This window comes from Anser brachyrhynchus (genome assembly GCF_964034855.1).
Source record: "Anser brachyrhynchus genome assembly, chromosome: 11".
Taxonomy (NCBI): domain Eukaryota; kingdom Metazoa; phylum Chordata; class Aves; order Anseriformes; family Anatidae; genus Anser; species Anser brachyrhynchus.
Genome location: NC_137706.1, coordinates 10,971,487 through 10,993,057, shown reverse-complemented (window position 1 = coordinate 10,993,057; position 21,571 = coordinate 10,971,487). Strand labels below are relative to the sequence as shown.

Here is a 21,571-nt window from a genome sequence, read left to right as displayed (position 1 = left end):
AAGGAGGCAAGATGGCCTGGCAAATGCGTTAAGGCAGCTGAGATGTTTATTTACTAATAAAATAGCATTTCTTTATCGTAGAAATAAGCATTGTGTGGTGCTGGGATGCAGACAGAGGGGTATTGGTACCAGCTGCAGAGGTCTGCATTACTGAGTTTGTACAATTACTGTGTCCTTAAGAAAAGGGAGAAACTTGACTGTGTTGGCTAAATGGGTATAGCTGAAAGCAATCTCCACAGCTTATCTCAAGACAAGTTTGAGAAACCAGATAGTACTTGTTGCTATCTCTTGCTCTCCTCGTGCCACCCAGGCGTCGAGCAGCTCTGCGTCATGTCTGTCAGCACAGCGTGCCACGCAGACCTCCTGCGAGTGCCTTTACCAAGAAGCTGTGCCTCGTGAAGCACGAGTAGAAGAACGACAGTTCCTTCTGCTACATCTGGAAGAAGCACTCTTCCAGCACATGAAAATTTTCAAACTGCTGTCAACTTCATCTTGGCTTTCCCTGTGGGTCAGTGATCCGGGCTGGGCCCTAGCCATATCAAGGGAGTAACTAGGTACAAACGTTAACTCTCTGAGCATATGTAATTGTCTAATCGTGTATCTTGAAAATATGATATCTAATTGCTCTGCTGAGGAAGTGCAGGTTTTTATGGAGCTGGCAGTGTTTGCGTAGGTGTAGCCTGTCCTGCCGCTGGTGGGCACAGAACGAAACCAGTAACCAAGCCTGTACCTTGCACTGGGAGGAGGCAGCTTGTAGCTGCCAGCAAAACCGCAGCAGTGACCTTTGCTTGGTAAAAAAGCGAGAGGCTGGATTATTCCACAAAACTGTCACAGAGCTCCTAAGCATCTCGTAGCCCTCCTGCAAGGGGGCTGTACATCTCCAGCAGGTATTTTGCTTTGTCTGTATGTCACTCTTGGCACCTTTTCAATTGCGTAACTATCAAAATCAGTCTCTTTTGACAGCTAAACTGCTTCATAAGGATACACAGTTGAGAGCTTGGAAAAAAGCAAATCTTAAATTTCAGAGAAAGGAAAAGGTTATTCTTGATGGGCTATAAGGATGCTACCCTGTAGGATAGGTGGGCTTGGGGTTTTTTGACAGCTTGTTTTGGGAGTATAGCACAGCTGCAGCAAAGACTTCATGAAGTTTTTATAATCCCTTAATGGTAAGGGCAGACAGATTGCTGCGGCAGGTTTCAGGCTCCGAGTGTAACAGTGCCTTAAGTATTAAGCTCTGTCTGTGAAAATTGTTCCTGGGGTTAACAAAGGACTGAAGAAGACAATGCAGACACTTCTAGTCAACTTTTTTGCCTGCCTGCTTAGTGCTACAGAATCCCTTTTTAACTGAAGCAAGCTGTACCAGTAAAAACCTGGCCCTACAGAAACAGAGGGCTGGGGGAGAATGAGGTGCTTACGGCAGGGAATTGGTGTGCTGGGAGCTGCTGCCCTTTCTTGAATGTAGCTTTTAGATTTGCTTATACTGTAGCAGCATATTTATCAGCCCTAAACAAGCATCATTTCTTAACCATGAGCAGCGATTCTTTCCTCTTCTGCTGCATTGTGCTCTCTGACCTGTGCATGTGGCTGCAAGGTTTGTCACCTCTGCCTGCGTCCTAACAGTGCGTTAAGGGCTTCGGGAGATTTCTCTCCGTGTGCTCTCAGGTACATGGTTTCCTCCTTGAGAAGTAGCTTAGCTGCAAACAAAATGTAGGTAACGTCAGTTGAATTCCTGCCAAATGTCTAATCTAATTATATGAAGCGAGGGCATGGCCCTGTGGCTGCTGGAAAAGGCAGCCCCTTCACGTAAGGAGAGGGTGGAGTTCAGGCATTAAAATGAAAAGATTATATATGCTAAAATTGCTCAGTATTTTTATATGTTCCCTCTTACTATGCTATTGTGTCCCCTTTTGGCATCGCCATGACTGTTTTTTAAGAGCCAGCCATCTCTCCGCTGCAATTCCATTCTGTTAACCGGCTCCTGGGAGGAGTTTCCAGCGCCGAGCTGCCCAGAGGCAGGGACCGAGAGACATCCGCTGGGCAACTCCGAGAGCCTGCAGGGATTAATCCTGCCTGGTTTATGGCGTGTGTCTCTTCTCAGCGCCTAAATCCTTGTACAGAGCTAGAGACGCGCATAAAGCTCCTTCCGGAGGGACCTGCTGTTGATGCACCTTCATAACTTCATTCCTTTCTCACGCAAGTAGTAGCTTCTCGAAGGCTTTACTGCCTCCTGCAGTGCTGGCAAAGCCTTACCCAGCTCGTCGACGGTGAGCGTGCTGCTGCTGGGACGGCGTGCAGATGCGTAGGGCTCAGTGCCCAGCGAGGCCAGACGAGCTTCCCTGTGTCTCCTGAGCCGTCAGGTGCTCAGCAGGATCACCAGGACGTTTTCCCCCTCGGCTGGCTGTCTCTTGGTCTTTGCAGCTGTGTTCAGGGCATTGTGCTATGTATGTAAGTAACTCGATTGTGGATCCTGCATCTGACCAGCAGTGTCTGAAGTTCTTTTTAAGAGATGTGCGCCTTGGCAGAGATTTAGTATCCTCCTGATCCAAGACAACCAAGAGGCTACTCTGATCATTCGTGCTCTTTTTGAGGCACCCTGAGTGTTGGTGGGTCAGAGGAAAGGCAACGGGCGTCCTTGTGACTGCCCCGTGGAACTCTGGAGTCTGGGGACCTGGGGCCTTCCAGCCTCCATCTGAGTTCCATTTGGTTGCTATTTAGTAATGATGCTGTTCTTATTGATAGTAGGTGGCACTTGACATGAGCTTGCTCTTTCACAGGGGAAACGTGTACCTGATGAGTGTGCATGTTCATTTTGGTGCGCAGCCAGGTCAGAATGTGCTTCTCAGCATCGCTTTGGATTAGTCAGGGCTGCCTGTCAGCTCGAGCTGTGTTTAATTAGCACGACTTCTACTTACTCCTTGCTATTAAAGGGTCATTGGTTTTCTGTGACCCTCTCTGTTCAAGTTCAGGAGGACTTTTCTTCTAATAAGAGGCATTTCCCCCCGCACGCGCACACCGTGAAAGCCGTGTTGGCTCTGAACATGATACTCGCGTTCTTCTCTGAAAGCAGAAAAAAGGCATTTCATGGTTTGGATAGTGCAAAGGATTTTTTTTTTCTTGCCTTTAACTGCCAAATCACCAGTCTTTTCAAGCTCTCCAAGCCTGTCTGCAATTCATCCTCCAGGCTGCTTTTCCTTGCCAGGCAGATGAAACAGTCTCAGACTATTGAGGTGCATCTGTGTTAAATTACGCTATAAATCTGCAAAAGCAGCATTACTCCCAGTGATCCCAGCCTGCTCCACAGGTGAAGCCGCAGCGGTGGTCTCATCGAGTGAGGACTGCGCTCGTTGGTGGTACCAGTAAGTGCAAACTACGTCCCGCAGCCGCTGTATGCCATTGGAGCACCTGAATTTGCCTGATGGGGCTTATTCCTTGGAGATGCATGTGGCTATCTGGAAGTAACCTATTCTTTGGTAGGCTTGCCCCTTTTTCCTTCAAAAACCATTGCTTGAAAGGAAGGAGGTGGCATAGGTGTGCCTGAAGCTCTTTTTGCTGTTAGGTAACCTGGTATTTTAAGATTGGGAAAAGAAAAAAAATAGATATGTGTGGAGGCCAGATTCAGAAGAGGACGTCTGCTGAGTTCTTGTCCTGCTCAGTGTCTTTTACAGACCCTTCACCACTGCCAATTTTTGTCTCATTTCCTCTATAGCATCCTCATAAATATCTGTTTCTGCTGGAACCTGATCCGGCACGGCTTTACGCAGCCTGTTTTTGCAAGCAGATGGTATCTTAAATGTCATGCTTCTGCTGGTCTGCGGGAGCCTTGCAGAGGCTGGGGTTGGTGACTGTAATATCAAGGTGTAGATCTCAAAAACGGTGTGTATGCGACGGTTCCCTCATCGGGCTGCAGCGCCGGGGTTGTGCGTGCAGCTGTGTGTGGGCAGCGCACCTGCACCGTTTGCAGCGGGTTTGGCTGGCTGTCAGGCCTTTATGCAGGGGGCTGTGCGTCTGACGTGTGCAGCAAGCCTCGGAAGATGGGCTGGAGCTGGGCCGGCAGTTGCTCTTTGTCTTTCTTCCTCTTCCCAGCCTAAACAAACAAACAAAGCCTCAGGTTTCATTAGGGGATTTTTTCTCGTTTTAAGCATTCAGCTGTTCGTCTAGCTGTTCCAGCTCCATGCAACTCCTAATGAAGTGCACTAACCCTCTCTTTCTGGCAGACTGAGGTCTTTAGCCCTTTGTTACGTGTGTAGGAATACACACACGTGGCTGCTGCAAACGTTTGGCTTAAACATGAGTGGGGAAGGGGAGTCGAAGACTCTGCCCTGCGTCACACAAACCACCTCCCCGAAAATGGTCTGTTTTGTTCCGAGATTCTGCGTGTGGAAGAACTAGGTTACTTTTTCCCTCTGTAATGTTCCCAGCTTTCACACTGAACTTGTATAAAGTCTTTGGAGAACAGAGTTCAGGAATGAACGTACAGGATGCTCTTGGTGCTGCTCTTGGTGAGATGATCAACATCCAGCCTGAGCCTCACTTAGAGAAGTCACCTGGCAACGTGTTCAGATGGGGGTTACACAGTTAACATTTTTAGGAAGTTCACAGGATCTTGGGAAAGACTTCAGTCAGTTTGCTTCCCAAGTAGGGGAAGTGAGACTTCATTTGGGTTCACCCCTTCCTGTGAAAACTGGAATTGTAGTATGTCAGCTTGACAGCCCTGTGCATCCGTGAGTAAGGAGTGAGTGTCGTGCTCTGCGGTTGTCCATCCCTGTCCCTTCCCAACAATTTAGACTTAAATACTGTTTGTATGCCTCACCTTTTTTTTTCCCCCCCTGCCTATGAAGCACTGAACAAAACTAACTGCATAAGCTGAAGATTAAGTCATTTGGTCAAGTGATTCAACAGAAGCGACTCGTAGTGTTTAAAAAGCATCTGTAGCATTGATGTGGAAGGAGCCTCCCACATGTGGGACATCTGACATGGCATGCAGCCGCCTGCTGCAGTCTGCAGCCAGCTTTGCCACTACCAGCTTTAAACTGAAACAGAGAATATTAACCTACTTTTTCCAGTTTTTCTGTTGTTTTTCACAACATTGAGGACGCTAAAACCAGGTCACTCTAGTGCTGTTTGTGGCTCTGAAAAAAAAGAAATATTTTTTGTTGGGGCCAGTTGGGAAGTAGCACGGGCAGAGGCAGGACAAGAGGTGGGAGGTCATAGAAGGACGAGGTGAGGCGCTGGGATGAGGAGGCGTGAAGGCGCTGAAGCTGATGGAGGTGTTTGTGTGGAAGAGAGCAAAGCTGTAAGTGAAAGGTTTGCTAATCTCATTTTAATAAAGGAAGAGCGCTGATGCCTGGGAAGCTGTTAATGTATGCAGTGAAACACGGGACACAAAGCCAGCTTGTTCCTCTAAACTTAAGAGTGTAAGCTAATAAAAGGAGTTGACAGGTGCTGAGAATGTGTGTGAACGCATCATGTGTCCTGGTTTCAAAAAAAAAAAACAAACCAAACTCATAACCTTCGCACTGGCTGTTAGACCTTCTCCAGAGGGTGGAGGGCTTGTCCCGATCCGCGGCAGAGCAAGTGAAGCTTTGTGCAGCTGAAGGCTTCACTTTTTGCATGGAATGAGCGTGCAAGTTGGTGGTCTCATATCCGTACATTTATAACATCTCAGTTGAGAGCCCTGGAGGATTTTATAGTGTTTGAAGTCACATGGAAAAGAGCAGATCTTGCCTGGAAAACACTCCCCAGATCAAGACACTTACCAAAAGTATTGCGTGCGCACATGGGGTGGACGTTGGAGGAAACAGTGGGAAGGCACGTGCCATGTCCTAAAGCAAGAGTTGTGGAGATGCTTTGAGAAATGGAGTCCCTGTTTTCATACAGAGTGGGATGAGGTCACTCATCCCAACAGAATATGGGGCTTTCTTCAAGATCTTGGCTTTAAAAAGGAGGATAAAGGAATTGTAGGGTTGAAGTGCTTCCACTTGTTAGCTGGGTAACCCATACACCACGCGTTTGCAGCCTAGTACATTTTGAATCCCTTGTGAATCGAAAGTGCACATGGAGCTGGATCAGGCCTGCTTGATTTGATTTGAGGAAAGGATTCACTTGCGATATTGATTCAGACAGATACTGTCTGAAACTGTGCCACAAAGCAAGACTGACAGCTCTTGTCCTTGTCTCAGAGGTCTCCGGAGCATCTCAAGCAGGTCAAAGAAATTTTTGGTGCACGGGAAGCAAGCTTTGCCTTCGAAGGGTAGAAGTAAGGATTGCTCTGACTTGTTTGCGCTAGTGTCATTTGCTTTGTCCTTCGCTACTGCTGCTTTCAAACTGAGGGACTTTGTTGGGGAAACAGGGTGGCTTCAAGCAGTGTCTGTACTGAAGCAGAGCTGTGGCGTGCCTGTGCTGTACGCAGCGCTCAGTGAGCAGTGAGCCTTTCTTCGTGAAGCCTTTCTTCGTGCTGCGGCTGATCGCAAGGGGAATGACAGCTGCCTTCCCCACCGGCTGGTAGCTGGCGTGCAGCTCTAGCCGGGTGGTTTTATTGGTGCAGGAGCGGTAGTGATTTACATCTCAAGTCCTAAGTGTTTGGAAGCGTGTAAGATACTAAGTTGGTTGCTTTATTTAGCTAACTGTGCTTTAAGTAATTTCCTTTCAAGCCTGTGTCTTTTATTAAATAACTGTTCCCCTGTCTTTGAGCACATTGTAGTGAAATGAATACTGGAATTGAACTGAGTCACCATTAGGCAAATATGTTCCTGCAGCTTTCTTTAAATGCACGTAACTTTTGGGAGCAATCTTGCTGAGTGGGTGGAAAGGTAGGAAGGAGAATCATTATGAAAAAGTTTGAATCGTGGCAGGAAATAGTCCTGGTGTTCTGAGTAGTCTTTAAATTTTAATGCGACTGACTTCAAATTACGGTCTAGTCTTCATTCTTCTGCCACCCCTCTTCCAAAACCAAGTGCTTTTACTTTGTTAGCCTTCAAAAGCCATGTTTGATGCCAGATACTACTACTTTCACTATTGCTACTATATGCTCTTAGTATACTGTTAGCATGTAGTAGCAATAGTGAAAGATCTTTGTGCAATTTGGTGTACTGACAACTGGGATCAGGATGGCCGTAATAAAGATGTTGTCAAACCTCTTATTCACTGCTGATCTGAATTCCTGTTTGCAGGAAGCTTCAGCTAAGAAAGAGGATGTTTCGTGTTCTCAGATTCAGGCGTGACCTTTCCATCCTTCCCCTTGGGAAGACCTTATACAAATTAGCGAAACGCTGGGGAAGGATGGGGGTGTAGGAGCTTGTAACTGTTAAAATCTTATTTCACAAGCCAGAAAATGCATGGTGGAGCTCTGTGTGCTTCATCTGCCTGTGAAGAACGGAGGTGCTTGTCCCGCCTGAGGAGCAGTGAGCAGGACGGTGCAAGCATCAAACAGAGCAGCGTATTTCTGCTCTCGGATCTGAAACCTGGCACATGGAGCTTGGGCTGAGCTGGGACTTGACCCTGGAGGAGGGGGAAGCCGTGTTTGTTGAGGCTCAGAGGGGCTTGTGCTTGCAAGAGGCTTGAGCAGCCCTTATGGGAACGACGTCCTTGTGTCATGGAGCAGTGACCAAGCAGCCACTTCAAGCTGAGGACAACTCAAATATCAGCTGTTTGAAATATGTTAAACTGTCTCTGCCCTTGGTGGCTTTCGGCTCCACTTTACAATGGCCAGTGAAATGCCTCCTGTATCATTGCCGTCTTTTGCCAGCAGGTAGCCCGGCGCTTTGAACAGATCTGCGCCCAGGCATCAGGTTCTGCTGCAAAACAACCTCGTTACTGGGACGCGTCTGCTCTCAGGTAGGAAGCTGGTAGTTCTTCATGGCAGAACGGGCAGAAAGAAGGTTAAAAGGTTTCTGACATCGTACAGCAAAACAGTGAGCTGTGGTGCATCGTTCAGCAGCCAGTCTCTGCCCAGTCCACCTAATGCTCATCACGGTTGTTCTGAAGCCATTTCTGGTGGCTTCAGCGTATATTGACTTTTCTTACTCTTTCTGCTGGCTGGGTAACTGTTAGCTGAATGAGCAAGAAAGTCTCAAGAAAGAAAAGGAACTTGTGACTTTACCAAAATTGTATCATTCGTCCTTCCTTTGCTCTAATCAGTCCCTGTCATGCAGATTTTGTTTCTTCCTCTCAAAGTTTTCAGCCCACCTTCCAAGTGTCTCCTCAGTCTACAAAGCTGTGTGCATTGATTTTTTTTCCAACAGTAAACTGGGAAGGGATCTAGCTCTTGCTAGAGGCTTTTTTGTTACCCTTTTGTGAGGTTTGCAGTTGTTGCCCATGGATTTTCCAGCCTAGATGAAAATAATGACTTCTGTCTGCAGGGAGAAAAAAATTCCCCTCTGGCTTTGGTAGGATCAAGGGTGTTTTCTTAACTTTTTCATTCGTGGGATTCCTCTGTTCTGCTCATCTTGCTAGTCTGTAGTCCAGCCCCAGAAGCACCCCTTCATCCTCAGATACTCGATTTCTGTTCTTCCTTAGTTCCAGTGAGGGACCCTTTTTTGTGGGTTGGTTTTTGAAGCGAGTCTTCTCCCAGGGCAGACTGGGGTGGGGCCCAGTCCATGTGCTGTTCTGATGTCTGGTAGAGCATCGTCATCGCTCCTGCAAGCTGATTTCACAAAGCAAATAAAACCGTGCTGGCATCTACGTAAACAGCTTTGAGAAAGAGTGCTACCTCACCCTGTCGCAGTAAGTGCTGCCGCTGGAGGGTCTGCTGGGGATATCTGTGATGGGAACCAGTTCGTCCTGTTTGCCTCTAACGGTTACTTCCTGCTAATCCATATTCAGTTTTAAGTGTTGAAGCTTGAATTACGTGTGGTGGAGGTGCAGCTACAGCCCGGTAATGCTGAGCACTGGGTTCCTTGCAGGTGAGCATCTTCAACTGTTCTCTCTCTGGCTGGGCCAGCGGTGCCCGACCGTGGCTGGCAGCTCGCTGGGAGCTACGTGCTGCTGGTGTACGACAGGCGCAGCACAGTTCTCGGATGGTAGCAAGACCTCATCTGCTTTTCTCTCTGGAGAAGAAGCTGCTGAGTCATGGGCTCGATACAACATCCTGTGGGTTGTAGCCTGCGCAGCCTGAACTAGGCTCCTAGCATTAGTAGATACACAGTTAAAGGTGGGTGTTTTTGTGGGACTGTCATCCTGCGTGAAGCAGATCCACGTGTGTGGGTATTTCCTGACCCTGTTACTAGCTCCTCTTCAGTACTGGAGGTTTTCTAATACACTGCAGACTAGCACCTTCCTTTGAAGAGGGGAGTCTCTTCAGAGTCCTGCTGCAAACTCCCTGTCCAATGTAGAAGCCTCCAGTGACGTATGAACAAAGGCAGTAAAAAGTAACTGCAAAGTGGTGTTAGAGCTGCGCGTTCTCCTTGTTTAATCTTTGCTTTTTTTGCAGAAGTATTTCTGATCTAGGGGAGGGACTTCTGATTTAGGGGAGGGAGCTCAGGCTGGGGAGAACTGTACCTTTTATTTTGTGTGAGCAGGCAGAACTGCAAATGGAAACGAACAGAAAAGGTCAGAGTTGTGCTAAAGACTAGTTTAGTGTTCAGAAGTTGGAATTTCCAGCTTGTAGCTAGCGACCTGCATGCTCTGCAGGACCCGTTGTGGATGACTTCTGCCTTGTATACAGATGCCTCAGATCAAAACAAAGTTTCAAGAAATAAAAGCACACCACAGCTGAAGGTTAGGGAGAACATACTCATATTTCAAAAGAGTTAATGCTTTTGTTCTGTGCCACTGGTTTGTGGATGTGTAATAATTCTTGCCTTTCATTTTTGGAGGACTGGAAGTAAGTAGGTTAGCTTCATTTAATTTCATAAAACAACCAGGCAAAGCCTGGCTAAATCCTCTGAAAAATAAGCTACAAATACATTGCTCCAGGAGGACTGAGTCTATTGCCGTAGTAACTTTTGACCCCTCGTAAATATGGTTGGGTTTCTGGGTGTACCTGATGGTGTTCTACTGCTGGTGTCCTTCCACGGTGACTCCTGTTCCGTGGTTTCATGCAGCACATCTCTGCTGACTGTTGAGGTGTCTCCTGACTTCCATGCAAGCGCTGAAACTTCAGCGTCCACGCGGAAGTAAGAACGCAGACCTAGAGGGACACAACCCAGCGCCTGTAGCCCTGGGATGTGGGGGGATATTTCCAGCTATGTTGATTCTAGTTGCAAATAATACTGCTTTGTTTACTCATTTTGGTCATCTCTGATACACTAGCTTCAGTTGGCAAGTATGTTGGAGGTCAACTTAAGGACCTAAAATGAAGGAGAATTTGACTTTTTAGTGTGATAGATGCATGCAACTTTGTAAGTGCTTCAGTATTTTCTTTTCTTGACACCTCTCCATTGCTCCTTTCTATTTTTTGTCTGGCTTTTGTATAATCCTTTAAATATGTATGAAGCAAGAAGAAAAAAAAATTTAACAGTTGCTTTAAAGATGGAACGTGATCGCCTTGTGGCTTCCACCTGACGCACCGTTGTGATAGAAATCGCTTTTGTCATTATGGGCAGTGTTTGTCCTGACAACTTCAGCAGCAAGTGGTGGATGGGCAGCACTTACTTCCCATCGTGATGTTAAGGCTTTTTATCAGAAAACTGTTAAGAAAACGATAAAGTTCCTATATAGCTGTTAATTTCCTCGAGGCCTAAATAGCTTTGGAAAGTACTGGAGGTTTGCCATATTGTACATTTCTTGCTTGGTATTTTAAAATAATGATTTTTACTTCATATATCTTTTTTTTTTTTTATTTTCCCCAGGTGAGAAACCAAAAGCAACTTGCCTTTATTGAGTTCTCAAGAACATAATCGACCACTTGGTACACTATAAAGATGCATTAGGAAACTGGATACGGTGCCAAAAGAACTCCACGCGTTTCCATGACTCTCTTGGACCCTGACTGAGATACTTTTGGATTACCTATTTCTATTCCAAGGACAAGAGTGCACGCTCAGATTCCTTTCTGCCAGCTCGCTGGCAGAGAGATTTTTCTAAGATCATGGACCATCCCAATAGGGAAAAGGATGAAAGGCAGCGGACGACGAAAGGGATGCCGGGGAGGAGCGGTCATGGTTCTCGGCCGAGCTCGTCTGCGTCTTCAGGCGTTCTTATGGTGGGGCCCAACTTCAGAGTGGGCAAGAAGATTGGGTGTGGCAACTTTGGAGAACTCAGACTAGGTAAGAACTAGCTGTTGTAGTGGCCTGCATTATCCAGATTAGCATTTCACCACTGGAATATAAATACATAAAAACTTACCCTGGCTTGAGAACAGCATGTGCTTGTTTCCCAAGTGTCGAGCTACCTTACCTGAAGCTTCTGACTCAGAAGATGTAACTGTTAGCATTGTTTTTATTTGCATAAAGTCAAAGTGAATACACTGGAGAGGCCAAAGATGCAAATTTTGAACAATCCCAACAATGAAGACTGTTCTCAACGCTGAATGTCTTGCCTAAGGTGAAAAATCTCTCTAACTGTCTGGATTGCTAAATCTTGCTCTCAATCTCTTTTTCGTAAGCTAGGACACCCTATGAAAGTAATGACTGAGACCTGTTTCCTAGCACTCTCATCTTCCCAGTTCCACCTCCTTCACTGTCCCCAGAGCCCCATTTTCTGCCCTGTCGCCTGCTCCCTGACCTGCCCCCCGTGTCTGAGCGCTGGCTGGCGAGGAGCGGGGCGTGCAGCCTGCCCATCTGGCCGCTTCGTCTGCCTGCATCACGGCCCCTGCTTTTTTCTTGGTCTGTTGGTTTTCTGACCCTGTGCCTTGCAGCTGGCCGCCCAGACAGATGGCTTTGTGGGCTGCTGCCTGTTGGGCTTGTAAGTCAGCCTAGACAAAAGGCCCGTTAGTGGTGCGTTTGGTTGTTTTTTAAATGAGGTGGGGGAAGCAGGCTGTGTTTTTAATTACATGCTCCTGAGCTCCCAGTGTGTGGTTTTGGGGTAGCTTTTTCAGATCAGAAGCAGCAGCTTGCGGTGGTCTTGATTGCCTTAAAACAGCTGCATTTTCCTTCTGTCTGCTGAACAAAGTGGTTTGCTGTGCTAATAAACTCGAGGGTGCTGAAGGCAGGTTGGCTGATATAAATACCGCTTTCCCCAGCCGTGGTATCTACTCAGAACTGAAATAGTCTGTGCGTCAGGCACAAGGGATGATAGATAAATTGATCGGGCAGTTGCTTCAGGTAACCAAAGGGTTATAACGCATAACTACCCATGGCATCTCTGTAGGTTCCTGTTCCGAATCTGTGTGATTAATCTGTCATTCCGAGGTGTAGTTACCGCATCTGTAGGACACGCGGCTTCTCCGCAGGATGAAGATCAACCGGCTTGTATTGGTAAATGGGTGGTCTTGGTTTCAGCATTACATCAGAGAAGTTTTATTGATTTGCAAGAGCAGAGATAATGCTCCAAAGGCGGAAATGCTCCAAGAAACCAAGGGAGGGACAAAATTTTCCAATTTCCTGAATGTGAATGCACATTATCTACAGCTGAAGATAGTACAGTCTGGATCCTTACAGTAACATAACTTGCATAGCTTCGTAGCATTTTCAAAGACCCCCCCCCAACAGCAAATGTCACAATATAGCAAGATCCATATGGAAAGAGCCATTTAATTGCTTTGCCATCCACACAGCATCGAGCATTCGGCAGCTGTGTTGGTTCTCCGCAGGTAAATGGTTCCTGCTTTTGTTCAGCTGGAGCCCAAATGCTGCTTTTTGTCTCTGTGGTTGCTCTTCTCCCCACATTTCTCTGAGCAGTATTGGATTTCTGTACTAACATATTGTTTCGAAGGACTTCATGTAAGAGATTTCACTTGTGAGAAGATCAGTTTACAGAGAAATTTGGTTTTAATCAGAGGAAAAAAACACCTCTTAATTGAGTGGTCTTTTTTTTTTTTTTGGTTCAGTGGTTTGGGGTTGGGGTTTTTTTGGTACACTGGTAAATGTTTTGCTAATATGTGTTAACCAAATATGCTGCAGCCCGCTACATTTGGGCAGCGGGCTGTACATACCGATAATGGCAATTAGACAGGAAGTCTGTATAGAAGCTATATATGTTTTTTTAACTTCTATTACTTTTTGCCAGTCACTATAACTGTAAGAACTCCTCAACGCCTTTTTGGTTAATTATCAGATCTTTCTGTTGCACAGATGTGATGCTAATGATTGCTGAGTTGTGCAGTGGGGAAGGAGAAGCAGTGTGTCAGTTTGAAATAGGAGCAAACAAGTCCCTGATAACAGTTTTGTTCTGCAAAGATGAATGGCGTGCCCTCTGCTTTTTTTTTAAAACATGATTTCAGAGAAGTAAAGTGTCAGCGAATGCTTTTAGTAACGCAGGAAGAACAAAGTTGTGCACAGCCTGTAGACTGACGAGCAAGGGGAAAATACATTTTCCAATTCTCCGAAGGATTTCTCTTTTCAGGTGCTGTGTTTTCACTCAAAGCTCTTCCCTAGCACCAGACAGAGGGCTGATGGCTCCGGGGGAGGGAGGGAGGTGCCGTGCATCGAGGCACTTCTGTGAACGCCAGCTGAGCTGCTTTGGGTTGATCTCTTGCTCCAAATACAGATAGCCCCGGGGGTATTACTTTGTTGAAGCTGTTGGTCACGTGGAGCAGTGCAGTTGGATTCCAGCCTGCAGACGAGCTGGGATGGGAGGGAAGTGAGCACAAAAATCAGTGCCTGGCCCGGGGTAAGACAAAACACGCTTAACTGATGGCTGTTTCCTTGGGCAAGCTGCTCAAATCCTTGGGTTGACCTCAGAACTCACCAAATGGATTTTTTCTGTCTTCACTGGAAAAACCTCTGGAGCTTAAACAGCTTGTGGGCAGGTTCAATGCATCGACTGTCACGTCTGTACTTACCTGAAATCCTGAACCATAAGAAATGTTAAGGATAAATTAACCTCTACGATGGTCTCATTTTTTCCCCAGTGTTTGGCACTCTTATTTAGTAAAGCATAAAACAGATGCTAATGTGAAATTATTTGAGATTCTATAGGTTTCCTTCTTTTTAAATAAGCATGAAGTTCTGGACAGACCAGTGGCTTATTTTAATGCAGAGATGTAGACTGGAGCCCAGATCTTTTTGCTCCAATGCAAACATAACCTGGCATTTTCAAAACTCCGCATCCACTTATGTAAAAATGAGCTCATACAGCTTTTCTCCCTGTTTGAAGGAAAAAAAATGTTAGGAGAGCTGGATCCAATCTGTTGATTGGTGCTGTAGCTTATTAAGAGAGGATACAAAGGGATTTTTGGAGAAGCATGTTACCCAGAGAAATTGTGTAGTGTTCTGAAGTCAGGTGGTGGCCTGAGTCGTGCGCAGATCTCATGAAGTTCCAGCATCTCAGCAGCGAGGCGGTGATCCGTGAGCCCCAAGGGAGGACAGGCTGCTCGCTTGCTCAGTGCAGGTAGATGAGATCTGGGAAGGCACCTTGCTGGGAGCAAGAACTGCCCAGCAGAGCCCGTGCTGCAGCTTGAAGTCCTGCTTTAAAAAAGGAAAAAATTATAACGGCATCTGATACTGGGGCTGGTTATGTCTTTGCCCTAATAATAAAATTGTCATGTGCCTGCCGGGCTGGAATAGTGCTAGATGGGTTAAGAGTAGAGTATAGGAAGGATCTACGCTACTGTCCCTTTTTTGGAAAGACTATCCCTCTAGAAGCGATAGTGAATGTGGTGCTACAAAATCAGTGTGACCTCGTGTTTCAGGTTCCCTTGGGATATGGTCGCAGCAGACGCAGTGCTGTCTGGGGCAAGCTCTGCCTGGTCTTCAGGACGGCTGGGTGGGCGTTTGCTCCACTGCCCAGCCCTGAGCTGTCACCAAAATGTCATCCGTACAGTTTTGAGCTGGACTGAAAGGTCGAGGCATGACTCGTCTCAGTCACAGGAGGTTTGCACTTATGGCTTTTCACTTTGACCTGTGGGAATGTGCCCATGTGCTTGGCGCATCTTGCTGCCAGGGCTTGGGAAATCCACGCTGCCAGGTTTCCCACGTTAAAGCATCGCATCTCATTTAGGACATATGGTTCTTAATTGTCAGTGGATCTTCCCAAAACTGAGGCATGGAGTTAATCGCTGCCCCATCAAAAGCTTTGCCTGAACTTGAAGGGCCTTTGTTAGCACAGTTGTATCATCTCGGTTGTATTACAGCTCCCTGCTGGCAGAGATAAGATGCAGCTTCCCTTCATGACTTACTGTTCTGTGCAGCTCTGTCCTGTGAGCAGTACAGCCTTCACTCTTCCATTTAAAACCTTTTCAGCTTTGTGTAAGGAGGAAGAAGAAAACATGACACCTTGTGCAGTGTGATGGCAAAACCCAGGGGCAGATCTGTCTGGAGCGAGCCGGTGGAGAGGTCTCTGGCACTTGGACTTGCTGTCATAGCTGGCAAAGCCTCTCCCACTGCAGCTGTAGGAAGGGTTTTGGAGGTCTGAAGGTGGACCTGGTAGCACCTTCATGGTCAGAGTCTGCCCCACGACTGCTGTGAAAGGGCTGAGCTGGAGGATGAATTCCTTCCCTTACCTCTGGCTGCTGGCCTTGCATCTCGTGCTAGAGTTTTGCCAGTCCCAGGTTTTCAGCTGGGGATTTCACTCTCAAGGATTTCACTCTCAAAATTCTCTTCTGCTTAGTTCTTGCCCTTACGAGCCAGACCGCAACAGCCTGGATTACGGCCCCCCGTACATGGAGGCTGCTGTCAGTGTCCTTCTTCACCTTGCAATGAGTTGAAGGGACGCTGTTTTCCCAGTGTCATTTTGCTGTTTGGGTGGGAGAGCCCAGGAGCAGGCTGGGGGGCCCTGGATGAGCCGTACCCCTGCGTGCTGAAGCTGCGGTGAGGGTCCTGCAGTCCGCAGGGCACCCGTGCTGCCTGGATTATTCTTGTTCTGCTGCTTGAGGCGTGTAACTGCCTCAGGTACCTGGGCTGGAGCTTCCCTTAGTCTGTCTCAGCATCCTCAAACTGAGCATCTCGAAGCGAGCTCAATCCTCCTTGAAGGAGGAGGGGAGTGTCAGTGGGAGAGCTGGAGCTGCTGGTAGGGCTAGATCTCTGGTCGCTAGTAGGGAGCAGATAATCAAAGTGTACTTAGGCTGCCTTCTCATTGTACCCTTGCAAGTTCTCCTCCTGCTAGCCTTTGGATAGCATCAGGCTGGAGCCCTTACCTGTCCCAGAAGGTGCAGCCATTTATCCCACCACCTGCCGGTGTGCTGTTTTGGCCTTCAGGCTCTCCCAGGCCGTGCTGTGAAGCCACCTTCCAGCTCCTGAGTGTTCTTGATGCAGCTGCAAACCTGCTTTCTACCAGCCTGGACATCATCGCTTTTCATAACAGATCTGAAGAAATAGTAGGGTGTGTTTGGGGTCTCGAGAACGAGTTTTGTTCTTCTAGTGTAACTTTTAACATCCTGGGAACAGCTGCGTAGTTTGCTGGTACGGTGTTGTGTGAGAGCTGCTGGCCGTAGCAGATGACGAGGACTGCCTTTCTGCTGCCACGAAGGCAGCGTTTTGCCTGTCGCGCCTGCCTGTTCGTAGAGGAAGAAACAAAAGCCGTGTGTTGGTACGGAAGCTGTTTGTGTTGCCTACTTGCAGTAGTCTCTGATCCGTAGCACAATTATGCTGGTGAAGCTCCCTATAGATCATAGGATAAAATTGCTCAGTGTCCGGCAGAATCAAGCCACTTCTGAAAGAAATGATACTGACTCTTCTTGTTTTTTTTTGTTCTCTGGGCTTTTTTTTAGCGTGGTGTGGATAATAAAACATATGTCTGCGATACCTCCTCAAATGCTTGCACTGAACATAACTGCTACTGTAAAACACAGTTACCTTGTGCTGGGTATAAAATGCTGTTTGTCTGTCCTGGTGAGCTGCTGCAGCTTCTTACTTTGAGACTGAAACAGTTGAAGGCATGAAGCTGAGAGAGTAATTGAGAAAAGACAGACAGATCTTTGCAGTCAGTGATCAGTGACACTATTCTGTGTTGTCTTCCGAGCTGGAAGTGTTGAATGTGCAACTAAAAGATTTTTCTTTTTCCTTCACAGGCAAAAATCTCTACACCAATGAATATGTAGCGATCAAACTGGTAAGTAGGAGCTTCGGGTGTTCTTAAATCACTTGTACCTGGTGCTAGAAACTCAGACAAAAAGCAGCTTCCCCACTTGGTGCTTATTGCTGCTCTTGATCTCAGCCAGATTAACAGGTTTAAACAGAGATAAGTTCTTGAGAATGCTGTGAACTAGGAAAGCACCCAGCCCTTCACAGTATGTAAATGGTCAGTAGCTGCGAGCACCTTGTTCCTCTTCCCAAGGTGGCAGACAGCACTGGTGGCAGGTTTGTCACCCCTTCCTCGTCACCAGGACCAAGCCTTTCTGTTGCAGACCCCATCAATTCTCTGGGCCATGAACCTGCAGATGCAACAGGCAAAACAAGATCCAATCCAGTGAATCCTCCCTCTGATTTGGATGTCCAAGGATATATGGTCACAGCCTCTTCAGTGTGATTCTTTCCTTTTACATTACAGGATGGTAAAAATGAATCAAACCAGCTCACCAGAGCATGGCAGGGATTGCATTTAAAAACAAAACCTTGGCCCCAACAGTAGCAAACTTCAGAATTTGCACATGAAATCAAGTTCACAACTCCTCATCCAGTTCTACCAGCCTCGGTACCCAGTTATCAGTTTTTCTGCCTTGCAGTTGATGCGTGCCTCCCCAGGTGGATGTGGTGGCAGTGTTCACGTTTCTGCAGTGCCCTGGCTGGCTCAGCTAACGCTCCTCTTCTGAAGGAGCATCAGGGCATGAGGGCACTGTGATCAGCTGTGGTTTGAAGCAGGAGTCTAAGGGATGGGCATGCTCCTAGCTCCGCCAAATTTATAAAACCATACTCTGGGAGTTTGTTTTTATGCCTTAACTGTCTGTAAACTAAGACTTTCAGTAGTCTCTTGGGGGGCTTTGAAATTTGATGCTGAAAATACCCAGTGCTCGTCTTTCATCTGCGTGTTCTTTAATCACAGATCCAAACCCTAGAATCTGAAGTTAAAGTTGTAACACTAATTTGGTATTAGCAGCAAGTGTGCCTGTTTTTCCAATCGATGTCTGGAAAAATGACAGCAGTCATTCACATTAAAGAAGATCAAGATGGACTTGATGCATTAATTCTGATTCATGTTCAGATGCCACAGATCTTACATCTCTAGTGTTCTCCTTATATGATGCGTAGTAGCTGAAAAATAATTAGTGCTCTGCAGAAAGGACTTGTTTTGAAGCCCGTTGGCAAATGTCAGAATATAATCCCTAAAATAACAAAATAAATGTTTGCAGTGCAGCTTAAGGTGTGTTTGGATATGGCTCCACATCAGGAAGAAGGACTGGTGCTTGTTGCATAGCTCGCTCTGTAGGCAGATTGGACAACAGAAAATGTGGTTGTGTGGTGTTTCATTGAATCAATAGTGCTTCTAATTTTTTTGCTTTCAAAGATAATCCCACAGAGTTACAGCCTTGGAAGGAGCAAGGAAGTAAGAATACGGCAAACATGCAGCTGTGTTTGTTCACAGGATGCTTGCTTCTCTCACAGCACTGCCCGCAGTGACACCTCCCCGTAACCTGAAGCCTTTCAATAGCCAGGTGGCATAAGACACAGGCAGCAATAAAGCTAATCCATTTTTTCCAATAGCATTTCTTCTCATTTTTTCAAAGTATCTGAGTGGTTGAGTGTTAGCACAGTTGCTTTTCCCCACATCTTATTTGCGCTGTTACAATTCATGCTTCAAAACCTCCGACCCTGATTCGAAGGATTGTAATTGCCATCCTGTGACTGTCCTGCATACCGTTGCCAGTTTTGAGAAGATCAATGAGGGATCAGAAGCAAGGATTTTTTTTGTCTCCTAATCTTGGACCATGTTCCCCAGGAGTGGGAATTACTCTTCCTCCTCAGCAGCAAATGTGTTTCTTTGTGTGTATTTAACTGTGATCACGAGGGAAGCAAGTACTTCTTAGGTGGGAGATGTATTTTCTTCCAGGCTAGGCAGTGACCTGCTGCCTAATGCCAGGGACACCCTGCTTCCCCTGTGACTACATTGTGGATAGCAAGCTCAGGGGAAGAAGTGCTTCTTTTGACAGAGAGAACTCCAGTTCTTTGAGGCAGCGCTTCGGCTCTAGACAACGTGATGCAAGAAATCAGTGAGCTAATCGACTTTGTGCCCATTTCCAATGTGTCGTTCTGGGGCTTGAGTAAAAATAACATTCCTGCTTTTCAAATATTTTTCTAAACAAAATGGCATTTACAAAGCCAGGTTAAATGCAGGGGGAAAAGGTCAGGAGAGCTTGGGACCAAAACCAGTTATAAGTAGTCTTGCTTTCTTCCCTAGGGAATACCTGCATTAGATCTTGTTTTCAACTTTTTTTGTAACAACCTGCTAAATTTCCAAAGATTTTCTTTATACTTCAGGTAATCTGCAGACTAGTGGCTGCATTTGCTGTGCTTGAAGGCAACATTTTCTATTTTATCTGCATCGTTGGACCAACTCAAAGCTCTGCTCAAAATCCTTCTAGCTGCCTGAGATTCTTCTGCAACTGCAACCCTGCTGTCCCAGCTGTTTCCTCCTCCCGTCATTATGTTAAAGATGAATGGAGGAAAAATTAGAGAACTATGTGATGGGTGCCAAAGAGTTGATCAGAAAACGCTCTGAAATTCTGTGCTCATCTCTTGGCTTGTCTGCAGGGGGTGAGGATGTCTGAGATTGTGCTGCGTCTTGGAAAGTGGGGAATGCTGCCTGTCCTCTGGCTTGTGTGGTGTCCCTGCACAGCTCCTCGTCCTGCTCGTCAGCTGAAGATCGTTTGGTTATGGGCGTCTAGAGTGTGGAGGAGGCAAAATGCATTAGCCATGTTTACTAGCTTAATCTTCTAGAGGTTTTTAATGCTGACTTGTATGTCGTAGGAGTTTCTACAAAGCTCCCGATGATGCCCGTCAGTTTGAGTTGTGGGTTTTGTATGCTGGGCAGCAGCAATTCCATTATTTTCAGCACAAATGCAACATCTGCCAGCGTCCTTAAGTCCTTGGCCTGCGGGACAGCCATCTGCTCCGGTACGATCTTCTCAGGAGCTGCCACGACTGGCAAGCGTCCAGAGCTGCGGCTCCAGCAGCTCCTGATGCGGAGGGGCTCGGGCTTGGCTTTCCTGTGCTTTGTCCCAAGCAGCCTCACATCCTCACACATTAATCCCTCCACCTGTTTGAACAAATGTACTGCTCGCTGCATAGGCTTGAGCTCCTGTTGCCCTAAATGTCTTTGCTGTGGAGGTGTCTGGAGACTCTCCATCAAACCAGCATTGACAGTTATCTTCATGTGATAGTGATTGTACAGCAAACGGGTTTTTGCATTTCTTTGTATCTGTGTTCAGTGCAGGATCAGTTTTGCCTTTCGAATACTTTCTAAATAGCCATGTGTGACTAGTGAACCTTTTAAATATCAAGGTTGAGAAGCAACCAGGAGCAATATTCCCCTTGCTGGCGAACAGGGCATGACTTGAGCAGGTGATGAACAGCTTGGCTGAAGTCCAGTTGCCAGAATTCCTGTACAAAAATTGTTCTTTTAATCTGAAAAAAAGTCTTTAATGTGGAATTCAGGCCAAATGTGGACATTAATCTTAGAGTACAGACCACAGGTGGAACAAGACAAGTGGATATGCTAAAGCCTTGTGTTCTCCTGCGGACAGCAGAGCTGCTGAAGGTGCTATCTCAGACTCCTGGCTGGGCTGAACTTCCTCTGGGTGCTCTTGCTGTAACTCACTGGAGCTGATATGAAACATCATTTTAGGGCTACTCAGCAAGGTTTTTAAATTTAGACTAGTTTTGGTGCCGTGAGATGAATTTTATGTAGTTTGAGCATGGAACATTTATCTTCTGACATGCAAGAAAGCAGCGGCAGCAACAACAACAAAATTGAGGCCAGGATTAACTTCAGTTCCAAGATGTCTGGGCAGGAGGTGAATCCCCATCACTGCCTACAAGTGCGGTGTTATTGAAAATGTAATTACTCAGGTCTCTTAATCTTCTCCATGTTAACTTCGTATTTTTAGAAGCTCTGTAATCATGCATGTTAATGCACTGCAGATTGTAGGCATTAAGTTTTGTGCAGGTGAGTGGCAGCTGAGAAGTGTAGCATTTTGAGTGTGTTGCAGGCTTATCCAATTTTTATCCTGTGTATAAAGACGAAATATTCTTGAGTGCTTTGAAATGTCTGAATGACACCTGCTAGTGGAGAGACTTCTCCCTGCATTTCTGTCAGATCTCTGGCTGTGCTGTCGTGCTTGTTGCAAACAAGATTATACGTTTATGTAACTGCGGTCTGATTTAAGGCACGGTATATGACTCAGTATTTTTCAGAAATACAGGCTAGTGACCAACAGAAATATTGTGGGCAACCACAAGTCCACAGACTGAACGTGTGACTTAATCTTTTGCAGCTTTGACTTTCCTCCTACAGATGTACTGCCTGTTCAGGGTCATTCTTCGAGGATCAGGAGCTTTGTTGAACAGTTGTTGAATTTGACTTCCATGAATGAGTTTTTTTT

General features: G+C 46.5%; 1 protein-coding gene across 2 annotated transcripts in view; it reads left to right on the top strand.

Annotated features, from left to right (window-relative positions):
• The window catches only part of CSNK1G1 (casein kinase 1 gamma 1), a 154,910-nt gene that overhangs the window by 83,191 nt on the left and 50,148 nt on the right, over nt 1-21,571 (top strand). The window contains exons 1-3 of one of the 2 annotated variants that reach the window (XM_080607396.1): nt 7,748-7,833; nt 10,788-11,204; nt 17,045-17,085. In XM_080607396.1, coding sequence (XP_080463522.1) covers nt 11,027-11,204; nt 17,045-17,085 — 219 coding nt within the window. In that variant the 5' untranslated portion in view covers nt 7,748-7,833; nt 10,788-11,026. Of the gene's footprint in view, nt 1-7,747; nt 7,834-10,787; nt 11,205-17,044; nt 17,086-21,571 lie in introns of those variants that run through there. The other variant, XM_080607395.1, reaches the window with a different exon arrangement.